The 19424-nt window shown below is 35.8% G+C and overlaps 3 protein-coding genes across 3 annotated transcripts in view; 2 read left to right on the forward strand and 1 right to left on the reverse strand.

The window, feature by feature from the left end:
- LOC140272986 (nuclear GTPase SLIP-GC-like) overlaps nt 1-19424 on the forward strand; it is a 46197-nt gene that overhangs the window by 11303 nt on the left and 15470 nt on the right. The gene's annotated exons all lie outside the window — the stretch shown is intronic.
- Nucleotides 1031-9050, reverse strand: LOC140272989 (nuclear GTPase SLIP-GC-like). Its single transcript, XM_072368516.1, has 21 exons — nt 8972-9050; nt 8539-8654; nt 8315-8374; nt 8151-8189; nt 7790-7814; nt 7580-7657; nt 7096-7189; nt 6777-6993; nt 6431-6649; nt 4982-5188; nt 4670-4845; nt 4104-4197; nt 3943-4030; nt 3696-3817; nt 3287-3460; nt 3052-3200; nt 2796-2913; nt 2220-2328; nt 2007-2140; nt 1589-1670; nt 1031-1144 (listed from the first exon to the last, which is right to left on the reverse strand). Exons 1-21 carry the CDS (start codon nt 9036-9038, stop codon nt 1071-1073), a joined length of 2442 nt encoding a protein of 813 aa, XP_072224617.1. The 5' UTR covers nt 9039-9050; the 3' UTR covers nt 1031-1070.
- Nucleotides 11592-17469, forward strand: LOC140272984 (uncharacterized). Its single transcript, XM_072368511.1, has 7 exons — nt 11592-11761; nt 11990-12108; nt 12570-12642; nt 12751-12869; nt 14851-14925; nt 15083-15151; nt 15240-17469. The coding sequence occupies exons 1-7, from the start codon at nt 11689-11691 to the stop codon at nt 17409-17411; spliced, it is 2700 nt and encodes an 899-aa protein (XP_072224612.1). The 5' UTR covers nt 11592-11688; the 3' UTR covers nt 17412-17469.

Below are 19424 nucleotides of genomic sequence, written 5' to 3' on the forward strand. Positions count from 1 at the left end.
GACTAATAGACAGGAGATGAACAGGTAAACAAAACAGACTATTTAAAAACTAGCAAAAAGCACTGCTATAGCAGGAAGTACAATAACTCAAGACTTACAAGAAACTAAACTCCAGTAAAAACACAAATACTGCCTGACAAGGGGTGGAGCTACGACTGTTAAGATGATATCAAACTAAAACAGATGTGGCTCTGAACAAAGGAATCCTTTTTATACTGAGGGACTTGATGACTATCACAAGCCTGGTGTGTATCACATGGACAATGTGGAGCTAGTTAAGCACAATAAATGAAGGAACATTTTGTTATTAATGACCAAGTTTTATTGAGTTAAAACAAAACAAATGTCAAATCACACTAAGAAAAACACAAGCATTTAGAATCAGCAGAGATTGGAACAACACAACCATCAGTACAAACAGACAGAATGACAATTACAACTAAGGAGTCACTAGTCTATCAAATTAATTTGTATTTCTCATATGAGCACTGACAGAGGACAAGAAAAACAATTGAGATTAATATTCAAAGTCATCTATGTTTATTTCATAAAATCAATGATATTGCAGTAGGCTTTCTCCCTTCCCGCTAAAACAACACTAAATTAAAATTATATTTTTAAAAAAGGAAAAAACTGGACATATACTGGCCTTTTGGTTTAGATGCATGTAATGATACCGTTACATCCTTAGTTTGGATCCAACTAGAAGCATTTCATTTTTCTCAAAAGCTTAATTTTCTTCTACAACAACAAAAATGATAGAAAATAAGAATAAACAAGGATATCCATTCCATCCAGTAAAGTCAAAGGATATTATACATCTAAAGTAAAGAACATGAATAAAAACTTGACAAAAATGGTTGAGACTATCATTTTTATACAAAACTGGCAACAGTGTCACATAAATCATGATCCAACATTTGTCTCAATAATGTAAGGTCCTTGAACTTTAAGCCTCTTGGCCCTTGTTGGAAAACACAGGATTAATATAGTTACAACAACTGTGAAAATTAATCAGATTAATTAAAACCCTTTGAAATGTGAACATTTGTTGAAAAGCTTTACCTTATTTACATTTCCTCATATGAGCTACTCTTCAGTTCATCACAGAGCTTCTGAACCATCGCAAACTCTGTTGACACATCTGTAAAACAAACGTTAGTTGGATATTTCTATCAAATCAAGTTAATCAAATGTATGCGAGAAGATCAGTGGTCTGCATAAAAGATTTATATTTGCTCCTTTTTAGCATAGTCTCATGCCAGCTCATGAAGCATTCACAAACGTTCATCTATTTATTACATAGACAAGAAAATTATTAGTGCAGTTTTACAGAAAATAGTCTCAAAAGAAATTTTCACCAGTTTGAATGGGCAAAACAAGGTTTAGATACTCTTAAAATATCTCTCTTATAAACACTTTGACTCACAATCGAATAAGGTGTGCAGCGAGAAAATAGACCATCATTTGGAAGTAATTTCTTTGAAAGTTGCACTTGATGCAAATCTGGTATAAATCAGCACGAATACATTTTTTTCTATTATGTGAAACTGTCTTGATTCACCATTCAACCAGTCTGTCACTTTACCTGGGATTGAGTAATCATTGGTCTTCAGGGAGAGCTCAATGGATTTGTTCATGGTTTTCTCCAGAGTGCCCAGGATGGTGTTCTAATTTAGTATTAAAAACTCCATCACTTACAACAGCACATACATTTAATCAAAACAATAACTCACACATAAATTTAGTGTTAAAATATGGGTTCAGTGACTCCTAAGACTGACCGAAAGAACTGATGAGGAAACACTGTATCTGAAAACTGTTTTGTATGATTTGTAACATTCTCTCATTTTAAACAATCTTCAGTCTCTTTAGAAGCTAAGGCATCTTTCAGTGTGACCTATAACCACATACATTTATTTTGTGTATAAAACATATACGTGGATTGTGAATGTGCAGCTTTTTATTCTCATCATTTTCATTTAAATGTACAAAATGGAACAAACCATCAAATCTATCAGCAGGTTCAGCATAACTTCTCCAGCCTTGTCAAACATGGTGTCCTTTGAAATGTGCACATGTCTCTCAATCGTATGCCTCATGTTTAGCAATGAATCCTTTCCAGAAAATCCTGCTGCTCCTATAAAACAGAAGGTTGTAATGTCATTATATGCAAAATCACAAAGATTGTATACATGCGTTGTTACTGCCTTTCTTACTTTCATAGCACTTTTGCATGTCTCCTTCAACTGTTTTCATCAGACTGCTGTAGATTGTTTTCTTGCGGTCAAGGATGAATCTTTTCAGTTTGGCCTTAATTTTGTCCTCCTGGGGAGATTTTTCTTTTTTAAAAGTATGATTCATCATTTCTAAACTTAGTATTGTTGCAGATTTCAGGGCATTTATGGCTGTACATTTTTTAGGGCAAATGTGAAGATTTGCTTTTATGATGGTGGATACGTCCCACAACTATAGACAAAGAAACTGTCAAATGTTCTAGTGTTACATGTTTTTGTACTGTGGGAGAAAGCAGAAGTACTTGAAAAAATCCCATGCAGACACAGAAAGGACATATTACACACAGAAAGACCTCAGCTGAGATTTGAATCAGGAACCTTTGTTACTGCAAGGCAGCTGTGCTAAAAACCACACCATCATGAAACTCAGCATCCCTGTGAGCCTCTTAAAAGTCCTTTGTATTATTTAAAACCTAAATATCAGCAGAGCATTTCAGTTTTAATAAACTCAATGCACAGAATAAACCAATTCAAAGGACAGAGCCTCTCCTTCTTTACCTCTGTCTTCAGAAATATCAACTGCAGTTCTACATCTTTGTATTTCTTAATCAGCCTCTCGGTGTCCAGTGAAAATGTGCTGATGACCCCGTTAAATGGATCACATTTTCTTTCATTTCTGAAACACATTTGAATATAGAACTCAATACATCTGTATGCAAATGATCTTTCACTGTAAGTAATATTTACTGATATTCTCCAGAGTTAGAAAATGAGCCAGCAAAGAGTTTTATAAGCTTTTTCATAACGTTCTTACGGGAAGGTCCTCTTGAATTCCTCATCAATGCTGTCAGTCAGGACTGAAGCTAGCTTGACGTTGAGATTTATTGGTTTTTTTTTCTTGGGTTTATAGATGCCTCTGTTGATGACGATACTCTTCAATACCTTGTGAAAAGCAGCGCCAGACTTTTTCTGATAAAAAAAAAACCATGCTGAAGACACTGATAGGAAATCAAAATTGATTTGGCATTTAAAAGAAAAGCACATATTACATGATATAAGAAATTCTTCAACTTCTTTTCACAGGAACTTTTTGAGTTGTTCACTCCTTCGCTAAGGCATCTTTCAAATGCCTTGTAAACTTCTTCCATCGTTTCCTTGATAGATTCGAGCTGAAGGCTTATGTTTCTTTCAAGTTCTTGACATACTTCAGTTTTTTTGACAGCCTAAAACAAACAAACAAACAAAAATACTCAAATTGACAAACCTTTTTCTTTCTATTATCATTTTATTTATAAAACTACTATAAGACTATTATATCACCATTATTACATAGCTACTTCCATCCATCTCTAGGTTTATATTGCCATTGAAGTTTCGTTATCACAGATTTAGGATGTTTAAGATGATTTGTTTTTGCATATTATTATTGTCCATAAGCATATATGACAACTATTTTACCACTTCTTTACAGCTGGCCCCTTTCATCAAAGAGAGAATCCCATGAGCTCCAGCCACAAAGTTGAATGTCACTGAATGAGAGTCATTGAGATTTTTCAAAAAGTCCTGAAGTATTGATATTTCTGTAAAAAATACAACACAAATAGAAAATGTGTCCAAATGAAAATAAACAATTTTTCTTTATAAATAAGAAAAGGACATGTCTGCAACACATTTTATGTTTCAACAGAGTTTTCACTTCACCCACCTGTTTCCTCCTGATTCAGAAATTTTCCTCTCAGAAACTCTTTGGAGCTCACTGTGAACACTTTGAAACAGTCATCACCAAAGTGTTTCTAGGGAATATGGGATTTTAAATGACATGGAGTTGCAGGAAATCCGTGTATTTTGTCAGTATTTGAGTCTCACCTTAATCGCATGTAGCTTGCGGAATTCTTTGTGAACTTCCTCCTTTGCCTTCATGTTTCTCGTAAATATGCGAGCACGAACATTATCTGCTGAGCTATAGGAAAAGATGCAGTGATGTTTGACAGTTTGCTCAGCTGTACGAGCTGCTAAACATAACGGACAACACTGGACAAAAAATCTGGTACACAATGTCATTCCTGCCTTTGTTGAATAATAAATTAGGATTCTATCATTTTACTTTTATGCCTTTTATTAAAAAAAATGCACAAACAGATACCTTTCTAAATTGTTCACAAACCTGTAAGCACTACTGTATGTACAATGTGGAGTGAATTTCCATATAGAGTTTGCTGTACATAACTGGACAATGGAGGCCTTTTGAAAACTTGAAAAATACTTCCCTAAGAATTTACACTGGATTTGACTCATAATACCCACGCCATGATAGAATATACATATATATCTATTTGGATTTTTACCTGTTGACATCATGACCACCTTATATATCATTGTATTATTTGGATACTGTATTTAACTATGCACTTTTCACACCCTAATTCACCTACTCTTCATCCAGCTCTTCAATACCATCAGACTTGGTGCAGATAAAGTGAATGTGCTGACATTCGCCGCCATTTCCAATGAGGCCACTGACACTTTTCAGTATCTCCCAGGATTCTTTGTCAGCTGCAGCTCGATTGATTTCAGCCACAATCCACACAGTAGAGCAGTTTCCAACAACCTGTAAGGGCAAAGCATTTTTTCTAATGATTAATTATTTATTCTTTGTTTTTTCTTTAAAAAAGTAAAAGATTTTACAATATACAAAAAAAAAAAAAAACAACAACTACAAACGGCAGTGGATGACAGCAAATTACCCCTTTCCACATTTCATCTCTGCTCTTATTGCGGTCCCCATTTCCAGGAAGGTCCACAAGTGTGACATGTTGGAGAAGATCATTCTGTGGCACCCTGACAGTCACACACTTCACCAGTGGCCAGTACCATCTCTTTACTTGTCCACTTTCTCCTTGTTCTGTGCTATTTCTTGTGTATTTGACAAATTTTACAGATAGCTCTTGAGCCTGCAATAGAAAAAGTTAGGTCATTAAAGGTGGTTGAAAAAGTGAGTCAAGTTCTTATACAGGCCTTGATAAAAGTGCTCAACTGATTGCACAAATTATGTTAGCATATAGGAATGTGTCCAAGAAAAACAAAATACATCAAATTTGCTCAATCTTCAGCAGAAAATTGTTAAATTAACATTAGCTCTGTGGTGAATGCCCAGATCTGACAGGGAATGTGATAATATGGGGCTGCATGATTGCAAAATCTTTTGGTGTTTATCATATTTATAGAAATATTCAAGCTTGATGATCATCCAAAGCACACTGCCAAGAGGTTCTGGATGGAGGAAAACGTTAAAAATATGACCTGCCTGAAAATGTTGTCTATCTCAAATCGAACAGCACTCATTTGGGGTATTTTTAAAAGAGATTCAGAGCAACACATCCCTCCATCAAAGAACAGTTTAAAAGTGATGTGAAGAATGAAGGAAACAAATCTCAAGACATTTGTGCAACAATGTATCCTTCATGCTGAGCAGAACTGAGACTATCATGACAATTAAATGTTGAGAAAACCACAAGTGAATGCGGGTGATGTTTTAAAAACTCCATACATTTTAATGTTAAAGTATTATTTTTGTCAAGTAATGAGTAACTACAGCTATATATCCTTTTTTCTTTTTTTTGGTTTAGTCATTTAAAGCTATCATTGTATTGTATCTTGCAATCTGTCAGCTTGTTTCCCCCAAATTCCCCAGAGATCTAAATTTAATGGCTTATTTTAGACAAACTAGCACCAGGAAATTTTTAGATGTAAGTTAACGTTGTTACTTGCTATTGATACAGTTAAATATTGATATGATTATCAATCACTTGCAAATAAAATCTATACTTGCATCTATAAATCCAATTCTTTATTTTGAGATTGATTTATCTGTAAACATGTTTGTTCTTTTAATTGAAGGTGATGTCCTAATCTATATTCTGAGAATGAGAAAATTGTTTTTAATCAATAATGGTGGATACTCATGCCAGGCCTTATATGTTGTGTAATGTTGTTAATAGAATTATACCCACATGATACGGATTATTTCCATTACTAAAGTAGAGATTTAAGGTATATTTAATTTGTACAAAGGGGTGCACAGCGATGTACTTGTGTTACACAGAGAGTGAAGGAAAGTTAGTTGAATTTGAACAGAAAGTATACTTTCTGTAAACTACAAAATTGTTTCTTAGTTATACATTTATTTTATTTACCGATTCGCATGTCAGAGTCTTCTTCCTGGACTGGAGAAATTCTGGAATTTCTCTGAAGTATTTGCTGTCCATGAGGTTTTCGGGGGATTTGTCTTTCCATTCATCTCCATAAAGAGCTGATAGCTTTTCAACAATGTCAGCATGATCATCATCCTCCCTTTCTTCATCTGCTTTATCCCCAAAAAACTGACTCATCACCCACAACTCATCTTTCCACACCTATAAAACAAAAAGAGATTACGGTACATCTCAGTTTGATGATGTGACTTGTGGTATAAGCAGAATTAGGATCTTTGCTGATTATATTGGCTTTCAGAAAGAATAAACCTATTCAAAGTTTATTTACCTTTTTCGTAATGAACTCAATGTCTGCCTCATACTTCATGTTGTGCATGTTAGCCTCTACTTTAATCATGACTGAGGTACATGCACTGATACTTCCAGTGGGCAAGAGATTCTTCTCCCCAATAACAGCGTTTATCAAAGAGCTCTTCCCGGTTCCAGTTCTACCAAAGACACCAACCAGCTCTCTTTTATCTGTTGCCAGATCAGTGATTTCAGTCCTGTTGAGAGGTTAGATAAGTAGATTTTTGTTACTTATTGTAACTTCTCATATAGAAATGTAAGTAAAATTGGCTCATAATAACAAAAAACATAGTACTTACCTAAGGAAATCATTGAGCTTTGTGTTTTCAAGGTTGAGAAGTTTATCATAGACATGTCCCATTACTGTTTTCACATCAGATAGTATCATTGCTTCTGTTAACATAGAATTAAAGAACCATTTAGCCAGAGCCACAAATGTAAGGACAGAGGAATTTTGTGTATCAACCTCAAACTATGGCCTAAAAGCAGTTAAATCTATTCAGAAACAGAAGATTACATTGCATTTTTCACCTTGTCTAGGTTGTATGTGTATATACATGTGTTTCTCATTCACACAGCCACTCATACACAATACACAGAGCTTTTTCACTGCAATTACACACAGATAAACATATCAATGCGGGGTTTAACGTCTTAACCAAAGACACTACAACACATAGATGCACTGAGGCTCAAACCCCCAGCTTTTCTGATAGAAGGCAACCGCTCTACCAGCTGAGCCACAACCTTGCAGTGAGATTTCAAATATCTGTAAGAAAATACCCAATGTAGAGTCACGCAGCCTTTTAGGTGGCAACTGCCATTCACTTGACTCCCCCTGAAGATCCAGCTTTCTTTTCCCTTTATGGTTTATAAAAAAAAGAAAATCGAAAATAAGTTTGTTGACTGTGTTTCAAATAATGTTGGAATATTCTTCAACCGACACTTTACCAAAATAATACTATATAATATGTAAAACATTTTGTATCTTACCATTATCACTTGTTGACGGTGAAACCTGGGGAGGAACATAAATACTTTACTCTCATACAGTTTCTGTGCACATAACTATCACGGTTCAAAAAGACTTTAGGTGCAATGTTTCAGAAACACAATCATTTGTATTCATTTTCTCATTCCCTCCAGGAGAAGTTTGTCAAAGTCCTGGGAGGATGAGTGAAGCAAGTGCTCACATTAACCCTCCTTGTTCCTCACTCAACAGAAGTGATCCAATGAGGCACTTCCTCAGCCACACATGACTTTGGCTCAGGAAACTTTAGTTTGTTTAAATGCATATCTGCGAACAGTAAATGTTCATTAATTTCATGTCAGTTAATATTATAGTCATTTTTACCTCAGTTAAATCTATTACTTCTTCATGCTGCTGTTGATTCTGCAAATTAAATAATCTCAGTGTTAGGCCATGCAAAAGTATCAGCAAACACTGAAAATATAATCTGTTGTATAGTGGAAGGTATTTTGTCATAGTTATCGAGTGTGGAAATAAGTTTAACTCACTTGAGCAGAAGAATCATCAAAAGCAATGTTGCCTGTGTCCCCATTTGTGTTTTGTTCTTCCTGGTGATGAAAAACAGTCGGAAATAAAACATTAAAAAAAAAAAAAAAGTTGTTATTGTCAGTGATAATAATTGTATACTAGTAATATTTCTTACAAGACTTCACCTGTAACAGTATTTATCCAGATAAGTGAAGTAAATTGGGTCCAGTGTAGTGCACGTTACCTTCAAGAGTTTGAGTTTCCTCTTGAATTTTACTCTTGGTCCCAGTTTTGGAATCAAGTTCTCAGTAATGTCTTGATCATCAAGTAAAAGTAGACTTTCCTTGTCAATGTTTTCATCTGAAATAAAAATTTTTTTTAAAATCATTGAATCTTTGTCATGCATAAATATTCTTAAAAACTTATAACAAAGTTGTGACCATAGAAATTCATGTTACAGTTCTCAGTGAGCCTCAGAGAGGTGGTTGCATTTTAACTCACACAGAGTTGTTTCTCTTATTCTAAAAACTATGTGCAGTACTCATCATCACAAACTGTCACTGTTGCTTAGCAGAACAGTGTTGTTAATTTTGTCCTATTAGTAGATCTTATCTTTCAAAGGTTGACTCCCTATTGTACAATGTTTTTCCCAACAAGAATTAATTGTAATACTATACCTTCAAATCTTTTAGTCCATTCCTCTAGATTCCATTGAGTAAGTTTGTCACGCACAAAGCGATCCATGCCAAAGAACAGAAACTGAAAGATAATTTCTGTGGTCAATTATCACTTCTAAACATTACAGATGTGACTGCTTCATTCTTAAATCTATGTATGATACAATTATACAGAATTTATCTTTAGTTAAAATATCTTCCCTTTTACCAAAAGTAAGAAGGATAAAAATAGCTAAGTGGTTAGGGAGGAGGCAAACGCTGCAATGAGGCACAGATCTACAACAGGAAGGAAAAATAGGAGGGCGCTGGTAAAAGTTCACATATTAGCATGAGTGCATAAACAGCTGGGTAAAAACAAGAGTGAAAGAAAACAAGATATCTTTGGTAAAGGCAGATTGTGAATGAGGACCAAGAGTGCGTGTGGGAGAGGAGAGACTTGGGTTAGTGCAGAACAGAGAGGTGGGGCTACACTGAGCACACTGATGTTAATGTATTTTGTCGGTTTCTGTTATATGCACAAGCGTGTCTCTACTAGTACTCCTCTCTGGTGTCTCCACTTCTCAGCAACCTACACCTCTTACACTGAGCAACTCTGAACATGCTGTGCTGCTGGAAGGACTTCTGAGCTGAACAAATTAATTTGGCTCTATTTCTATTAGTTTCTTATCTATAAGCTGATCAACATCACACAACACTTCTGAGGAAGACTGCAGGTGTGCAGTTGAAACATGTCAAGCCTATAGATAAGAAACTTATAGAGGAATTATCTGGAAGAATTTCTTTTGGTAACTCTGGCAATTTTTGTTGCAATGGAGCTACATTTAATCATTAAATGAAGCTGGGAGAGATTCCTTTGGATTCCTCTTAAAGTCTTTGTCGTCTTCTCTATTAAGGAAATGTTGACTTTAGCCCAATCAGTTTTCATCTATGTAACTGTCAAACCCATGCTGTACTTTTATAACACTAAGTTATGAAGAAAAAATAGAAAGCATCTAACGACTCTAATCATTGAAACATTCACTCAAAAGTTATAATTCAAGGAAATGCAACAATGTAAGATTTTGAAACAAACTTTGAATGCAAAGCAATGATAATATTCACATGTCTGCCCCCCTTGAACTTTGACAAAAATGTTGAATTTGTGTAAGTTTGAGTTATTGAGTTAATCATTTAGGGATTAAATATATAGAATAATATTAATTTTCATTTTTTTGTCATAATTTTATTCCACCGCGAAAAGCGAAAGTTGGACCTTCAGGGTGAGTGCTGTACAGAACTACCACCAGCTAAACGACAGTGTGGCTCGATGGAATCGAATATTGGCATTTCTTTTCAAAGGATCCTCTATTCTGTTCGGCAACTTTATTTGCCCCACACTGCATATATGTTTTGATAACGTGCAAGTTGTAGCTGTACAGTGTCGCTCAAAAAATGTCACACAGTCCTGCTGCCTGTATAATAATTAACTAGAGCAGAACAATGAACATTTTACTGAAAGGTATGAAAAATATTTTAAAAAGATAAACATTGATCGTATGTTATCACTTACACCTCAATGAAATGTATCATGCTCCAAATATTTCTTGGCCACAACATTGGCAACCCACTGCTCCCTCAAGGGGAGAAAGTATAAAGTGCTTCTTTACTCGTCCAGAAAATTTCTGTTTCTAACTTGGTCACATAAATCTTCCAAGTTTTCCTGTTACAAAGATAACAGAAAGAGTCAGTGAATGTACCCGATTCATGATAAAGGCATAGGCGAACAACCCAAAGTCCTCAAAGTATGAGGCAGAGATAATCAGTAGAGTTAATCACAAAAGAGGTCAAATAAATTGTTTATTTGTTAACTCTTATTTGAAGTTAATTAACAATTATAATTGCTGCTTATTCTTCTTTTTGCCTCTTCCTATATAGATCTATAAGAAAGAATAAAAGGAGCAGAAAAATGGCAAAGTTCAAGTTTAAAATATCCTACTTTGGTGTATAATGGATGGCACAGTTTACAGTCTGGCAGTGGGAGGGTGAAATCAAATGTTCAGCAGGTCAGGTGGGTGTGGTTGGATAACGGCAGAACATTAGATAATGTGAAGATAAGTTAACACAATTAAAGAATAAAAAAAGGAACGTTTTATTATTTAAGAAAAATAACAGGGTATTAACTGAAAAAGAAGGGTAACTTTAAGTTTTCTGTTGTTTCCCAAAGTTTAGCAGGGTTTTACTTTTAAGAAAATTAAGTTCTTTAAAGGGTTATCTGAACAAAACAGGGTTAAAATGTACAGCAGGGTATCAACATATCTGTGTGTATTAAGCTGTGCGTGTTGTGACCTGAAGTTAGTGAACGTTGTTGTTTTTTTGTATTACTCACACATGTCTGCATTGGTACACATTATTTGGTGGCGTCTCCACCTCTCACACAGACCAGGTTCAGTTTATTGGTAGAGCAACGAATATACCTGAAGGCAAACACACCCTGCAGCATATAAACGGAAGAGGAAGAAGAAGTATTTCAAATGTTGTGGCAGACAAGAAAGTTAGGTAACTGAAACTGAAACAACGTTCAGTGTGTAAAACTTGGAAGGTTCTGAAAACCTTTCACAGTATCAGGAGAATATTTTTCTGTAAAATTGGCTCCACTGAGAGGATAATAGTACTTGATCATTCAACAATACTTATTTGATTGCCAAATCAGAAATAAATGCTTACAAGAGTCAACTGCCATGGAAACAATCAACTTCGTCCAGGACAAATTAACTGAATGGGGGCTCAGTGAGTTCATTCAGAGGTTTCAAGGTACAGTATAAACATTCTGCTTTAAATGGGAAAATCTGCAGTTAGTGACACTGACAGCAAGATGGGGCTATACACTAAACCTGCATCTTTATGTGTGAATATTCAATCTTGATGCTCCTGAGTTAGAAGAAGCATAACACATGCATGTAGAAAGCTGATATTCTTCACCCATGTCTGTGGTGTCTGACTAAAATAGAGAAAAAAAAGTCATATTTGGTGTTGTTTCAGAGGAAGGAGTTGACAAAGAGACTTTTCTAAGTCTTGGAGATTCGAGCAGCCTCAACGTCTTGATTTCTAAGATTGGACCAAGAGCGAAATTCAAAAAGAGACTCGGAGAATACTTGCAGGTAATATGATTTATCAGTTGAATTACTAAAGCTTATTCTATTGTTAACAAAAATATTCAAGTTTTTTAAGTGTCAAAAACAATCAAACTTGAATTACCTCAGAAAAGAGTGTCACAAAAACCATTAAAACGGAATAGATCTGTAAAAAGTTTTATAATAAATTACTATGTGACAATACATTTATATAATTGAACTTTTCCTTATTTTTCCTCATTCTATTTCTCTATGGTTTTGCTATTTCTTTTGTTGCTATTCCTATTTAAGTAAAGCTTTTACTGTTTCTCAGTAGCTTTTGATTTTTATCAGTTGAGTTTGCTTTAATCTTTGTTATTGGTTATTGGTTTGTTCAATACTTTATGTATTACTCTGAAAAATAAAGTGTAGTCACAACCAAAGACGAGTTATTGTAAATAAATCTAAAAAGCTGCCATTTGCTCTCTTGTTGATTCACCAAACTATAGATGAAGACTTGTACTTTTGTCCGGGATAAATTAACAGAATGGGAACTCAGCGAGTTGATTCAGACACTTCAGGGTAAAGTATCACATTTCTGCTTCGGTGATGGTATTCATTCAACAACTGTAAAACATTATATTGATGAAACTATTGATGAGTTTTCAAGTGATGCTTTTCTCATTGCAGAGGAAGGCATTGACAAAGAAGCCTTCCTAAGTCTTGAGGAGTCAGGCAGCATCAATACCCTGATCTCTAAAATTGGACCCAGAGTCAAATTTCGAAAGAGACTCAGAGAATACTTACAGGTAATGTTTAACTTTGTTATTAAGACACTAATACAAATACCTAAGAATTCACATTTACATGCGTGCTATCACAAGTGGCAAGATCATGCGTGTCTCCTTTAAGCAGCAGCTGTGTCATGTTATAAAAAGTAAATTAAACTGTTGTATTCTTCTCAAAAGCTAATGATGTATAAGACAAGTGAGCATCTCATGGGAAAAAAGACAAATATGTAGTCTAATTCTTCTGTTAATGTGAATATCAAAGTGACAATGAACTGATCTTGAACTGATCTTAATATGGCCTTTCAAATAACTTTTTAATATCTTAAACCTTAATTTGTGATATGGCTTGTTTAAAGTCATCGTTAGGAGAGGTCAGGTGATTACACTGAACTGCACAATAGTTGTTCTGACTCCTCAAATCTTGTCCCAACAACAATCAACAGCAATGTGCTCCTTTCGCTCTCAAAATAAAATATGTAATTAATGCCCACAAACCAAGAGAATGTTGTGACACTATAGAACAAAACATCTTTGGGTGATCATTTCCTCAGCTCATGGAGGGATTTAGAAACTGCAGTTAATGTGCGAAATGGAGGCTAAATTAATAATTAATTTAAAAAAACATGAGAAAATTACTTGTAGGGTTGCTAGAAAGAGTTAAAAACTAATGCATTCAAGAAACAAGTCAAGTTGAAAAATAACTTTTAGTGGTAACAAGTAAAGATAGTGTATCAAAATGGACAACATGGGATGATAATTTCCTCTCATTTAAGTTCTAATCTTGGGTTCCTCTACATCAAATTTGGACACTTAATAATTCCAAAGAGTTTGGAAGTATTTTAGGACGAAGCTGTAGTTTCACTACATAAAAAACGAAAGATTTGGATAAACACGCTACGTTTTCAAGCATGACAACACAAGACATCCAACCGTATGTTTTAGAGCCAAAATCCGAACCAGAATATCAAAGTGAATAGCACGACGAACTGTCACAATGAAGATTACTGCAGGATGTCTGTTTGGTATTATGCTCATTACCTGCAATTGTGAAATTGCTTTCTGAGTAACTCAATGTATCTGATCGAATGTAGAAACAACAAATGGATGAGTTCAGTTATCTTGCGTATACTTTTATTAACACAAAGTGTCGTTAGCCTCCTTAGCTTCCTTTTCACTCAGTGTTACCATGATGTTTGTACTAACATCCATTCATATGTCTAATGCCAACACAACAAAGACATTTGAAACAGTTTCACTCGCTGCTTGGGGTTCAAACTTGTGTACTTTTGGTGTTAAAACACCAAATCATACATTTCCCCAACAGTGGAGCTGGCCAGGAAAACCAGCAGGATCCACTAATCCCAGATTGCTGAGACTTTGGGGAAGCTGAAAAGGTTCAACTTCCCTTAAATGTCCTTGAGCATATCTCTAAAGCAAAAAGTCCTAGTAAGTAAAGCCCTGTGAAAGTACTCATCGTGGATAACATACACGTTCTAGTTCCCACTGTCACGCACTGCCTCGAGAATTTGACCATAAGAAGAAATCCTAATCTGTGACTTTTGAGATTGACATTGCTTGAGCAAGAAAAAGGATAAAATGAGTTTCTAACATGTGTATAACTCTTTTTGGGATTTGTGATAATGGATAATTATAACACTGTAGAGCAGCAAGAAAACTTGGAAAAGGATGATATGGGACCATCATGGGAAAAAAAGGATTCAATCAAGTACCAGCAGATACTGGAGACAGTCATCACAAAAACAAAGTTATTGTTTTTTTTGGTTAACAGAAGTTTTGCATGCAAAACAAAAACTCCTCAAACAAACTACAGACAGTTTGGATTCTAGAAAATATACAGACAAAACCCCAAAATACAAGTAAAGAACGTGTTAATGTCTTGGCTAACCGCAGTGTTGCGAATACTTTAATAGAAATACCGCAGCATATCACACTTTCTTCAGTTTTTAGTTTGTCTTAAATTTATGTGTCCTCACTTTAGAACTTGAAAAGAGGAAATGATGACACTGTTGAAATGATGGACACAAATCCAGACCAAGAGGACGGCCTAGAACTGGTTAGTTCTGAGATCTCATATTCATCTGAGCATCATACTTAAATTGCATTTTTGAGCAGCCAGCAAAACTCCAAAAATGTCCTTCACAAGGTGGAGAGTCACTTAAATATGCTGGTAACTTATCTGGTGATATAGTATGGCATTTCCTAATATGCAGGACCCATCTCCGTTTCCATGGTATTTGGTGTCTACTTCGGGATCTGACACAGATGTTGCTAAAGCAATGGTAAAAAGTTACACAGATACACCTTTTGACACAAAAACAACTTAAATAAACTGCATTATGCATACTGAAATATTTGTTTTCTCTTAAGACTGAGGAGCCAATTTACCCCGGTGCAACAGTAACTCAAGGACAAGGACTTCTTGCTGCCATGCTCTTCATTCTGCGTCACCACCTGTCTGCAACAGTGCAGTGCAGTTTAATGGCTTTACTAAACTTTCTTATCCCAGACCTGGTTGTTGAATCTCAGCAACATTCTCGCACAATCCATTCGGTCTCTGCTGTCTTTTACTGTGAGGTCTGTCAAAACCACTTAGGGGAAACTCCAACTTGTTGTTCACACTGTAACAAGACATTTGATAAAAGAAGCAGTCTCCAAAATGGAAGCTTCTTTTTGTATGTGTCTCTTAAAGACCTTCTGAAAGACGTCCTTAAGAACTACGGCACAAAGTTGTTACCTAAAGTGGTGAAACATGGCCATGAGATTAAAGATGTGATGGATGGGATGATTTATCAGAATCTGCTTAAACACGGTAAACTGGGTGGAGATGACCTTACACTGTCATGGAACTTCGATGAAGTCCCGATTTTTAACCCCAGATTCTCAATTTGGCCCCTTCAGTTCACAATTAATGAACTTCCTTACACAGAGAGAGAGCAAAATGTGATAGTTGCAGGACTTTGGTTTGGCCAAAAAAAACCTAATATGGACACATTTCTAAAACCTTTCATAGATGAATGTTGTCACTTAGCCCTGAATCCATTTCAGTGGAATGACAGCAGTGGCACGGCTCACTCTTCAAAAGTCTTCTCATTGGTTTGCTCTTCTGACGCCGTGGCGAGGCCACTTCTTCGGAATTGCAAACGGTTCAATGGAGAATGTGGTTGTGACTGGTGTTTACACCCTGGCACAATGATGACAAAAGGAGAAGGATCTGTGAGGTCATACCCATATGATGAAATGAAACAAACTGCAAGGTCGGACGAAATGTTTAAAGAAAATGGTAAAGAAGCAGAAAACACTGGTTCTCTAAAGAATGGAGTAAAAGGGAGGTCCTCGCTGTCCTCTCTTTCCTTCTTTGACATTGTGTTTGGATTTGTGCCTGAGTACATGCACTCAGTCCTGCTTGGTGTGTCCAAACAACTAATGTCTCTATGGTTGGACCCAGACAATACAGCAAAAGACTGGTATGTTGGTCAAAAGATTGATCAAATGGACTCATCTCTGCTCTGTCTAAAGCCGCCAGTAGAAATAATCAGGGCTCCACGGTCACTGAAGTGTCGGGACTCTTGGAAAGCATCAGAGTGGCGAGCATTCCTCTTATTTTATGCCATTAGTGTCCTGCCTGGTGTCCTACATCCTCCATTTCTGACACATTATTTCTATTTGTCATTTGGAATTCACATTCTTCTCCAAGAATCAATATCTCAAGATGACCTGCAGCTGGCCCATCAGTATTTGGTGAGCTTTGTAGTAGGCATGAGTGAACTTTATGGTGAAGAAAACGTGTCTTTTAACTGTCATCAGTTAATCCACCTCGCTGACAGTGTTCATAACTGGGGGCCTCTGTGGGCCACATCAGCCTTTACTTTTGAGAGAAACAGTGGAAATTTAAGGAGGCTGCTTACAGACATTGATTACAAGCCTCAACAAATTTTCAAGAAGTTTATCTTGTGGCAGCACATACCCAGTCACCTTATTTCTTTGACTTTTCACCATCCTCTAAAATTTGGGGAGTTATTAACCAAGCTATCGCAAGTAAATGACAAGGAGGAATCTTACTCACAGCTCGGACACTCCCAGCATCTGAAAATTACAGCTCCTGTAAAACTAGCGATAGAAGAGCTCTTAAATCAACAAGTTCTTATGCAGTCAGTGGAAGTTTTTTTCAGCTTCACAAATGGAAACACTGTGTACCGATCAGCAAATTGTAAAGAGTCAGACAGGACAGACTGTGTTATTAAACTCAAGAATGGCTGCTGTGGAGAAATCCAGTTTATGTTCCTGTTCAAAGAGAAGTGCCGTTGCATGTCGAACTGTTTGTGCCAAGCTGTTCCAATCATTGTAGTCCACGTGTATGACATCAAACCTGACCTGCTGTTCAGTTATAGAAGCCCAAACGATGCATCAAGGAGGACCTTTGTAAGAGTTGAAAGGACAAAACACCACACCAAGGCATTCTTCTTAGGTGACATCTGGTGTAAATGTATGTATGTTGATGGCTGGCTTGTGCCTTTGCCAAACTCACATGAGAGACATTAGAGTCACTCCACAGCTTAAAAGCTACAGAAGCAGCAGGGGATGGAGTCTTTTCTGTGTGCCACATAAGTGAAACAATAGCAGTTGACTTAAAGATGTGTCGTCTCAGAAAAAAATTAAGAACAGTTTTAACATTTTTATCAATTATTCTTTTCTTCTGGTTGGGGTTTTCATGTGGATACCAGTGTGTGGTTTTGAGCGTGTTAAGTTGTTGTAAGTACATTATTAAAAGTGGGTCCTAAAATGAATGCAGTTATACTGAATGATGAAATGTTTCATCTGCATCATGTTACAAGTTACTGTTACTCAAAGAGCTAATGATGACTCCCATTATTGCCTCTTAACAAAAGGCTCAATGTGATGATGAAGCCTGTGATCTTTAGATGTTTTCCGTCTTTTTGTAAAACACTATGTAAAATAGGGAATGATTTGTGCAAGACAACTGTAAGTACTGTTCTTGTGTATTCACTTGATTGTTAAAGTTGTGTAAAATATAAATTTTAATTTCTATAGTGTGAATGCCTTCACAATGTAAGCAAAATGAAATTAGATTAAATTTAACAGAATCCTGCAAACAGTTGTGCATCATTTCGTTACCACCTTGTTTAATGAATTCACAGCAATTTCACTGTAAACACTTTTCATCTCATTGTTCTTCACTGAAATTGCAAATGCTTATATGTTCCCTGGAGTGTTTCCTATAGTACTTTTAAAGTGCTCTTGTAAAACTGTAGTGAAAGGAAACCAGTTTGGATGAGTTGGTCCCTCACATCAATCCCAAATCCACCAAAAATCCTTGGAGAGGTTGTATATCAGCATCACACATGTGTTTTCTACATAAGTAGTACCAAATGCTTTCGCTGTCATTTTTTCATATCATCTTTTAAGATATAAATTTCCTCAAACATGATTGATTTACTTGTAGGAAACACCAGGTCCATGTATGTAAATATATTAGTCCAGCGAGAATTATGCAAAAGTGAAGCTCTCAAAAACTGCACCAATACTCCAAAATAATAAAGGTGAGGTTTGAATTGGTGAGGGTGCCTGGCAGAGGGACTGTGGTGTCGGGTTGTGGCACAGATGATTGGGGGTTTGGGGAGGTTCTCTGTACTCTGAACGCTGATGTTAGGTGTGGTTGTCTCACAAGGGCCTGCTGTGGGGTTGTTGTTATATAGGTTTGAATACAGTTTGGTACGTATGTGTGTATGTATATGTATGTACATGTATGTATATGTATGTATATATGTGTGTGTATGTATGTGTATATATGTATTTTTTGTGAATTTTGGATAAAAGCATAGAAATCAAACAGGAAGGTTACTATCAGGGCAATTAGAGGGAGAGGGGGAATGAATAAATAAGTTTTGCTTCTTCATACCCCTTTTCAGACAATTTGCATTAATTAATGTCATATCTGAAGCTATATATACTTACACATTTAGTCAATTCCTTCATTCCTATTCCTAACCCTTCTATAATAAAATTCAAGTAACATTCAAATAATAGACATCTCATCAGAATACTTGTCCACATGTGTAGTAATCCTATTAGGAAAGTGTTATTTCTTTCAAAATTGAATGAAAATACCTTCCCTGGAATTACTTTTGATCATAAGATAAAATAATGCAATTTCCAAAACTTGTTTTGTGTCTAATTCTTCCCTAAAACCTGTAACGACTGATTATAAAAGTCACAATTATGATAGAACACTTTACAAACATGATGCACTGGCTTTGCACTAATTTAGGAGATAGTTTTCTCCCGAACGAGTGTCAGTTATTTACCCCTGACACACCCAAAGCACACAGACAAATAGAGTACAGTTTCTACAGAAGTGAAACTTAACATTCAAACAGTACAGGTTGTTTTTCTGCATAAATGTGCACGAGGCTCCCTATTGCCCCATCACACATCACGCCTGTTTCACAATCTTTGTTCAGTTGTTCTTATTTTATTTCAAAATAAACTACTGTTAAAAAAGTGAGTGATATAAGTTAAACTAATGATAAACCT

This window comes from Leuresthes tenuis, unplaced genomic scaffold (assembly GCF_036924035.1).
Source record: "Leuresthes tenuis unplaced genomic scaffold, fLeuTen1.0.hap1 SCAF_17, whole genome shotgun sequence".
NCBI lineage: Eukaryota > Metazoa > Chordata > Actinopteri > Atheriniformes > Atherinopsidae > Leuresthes > Leuresthes tenuis.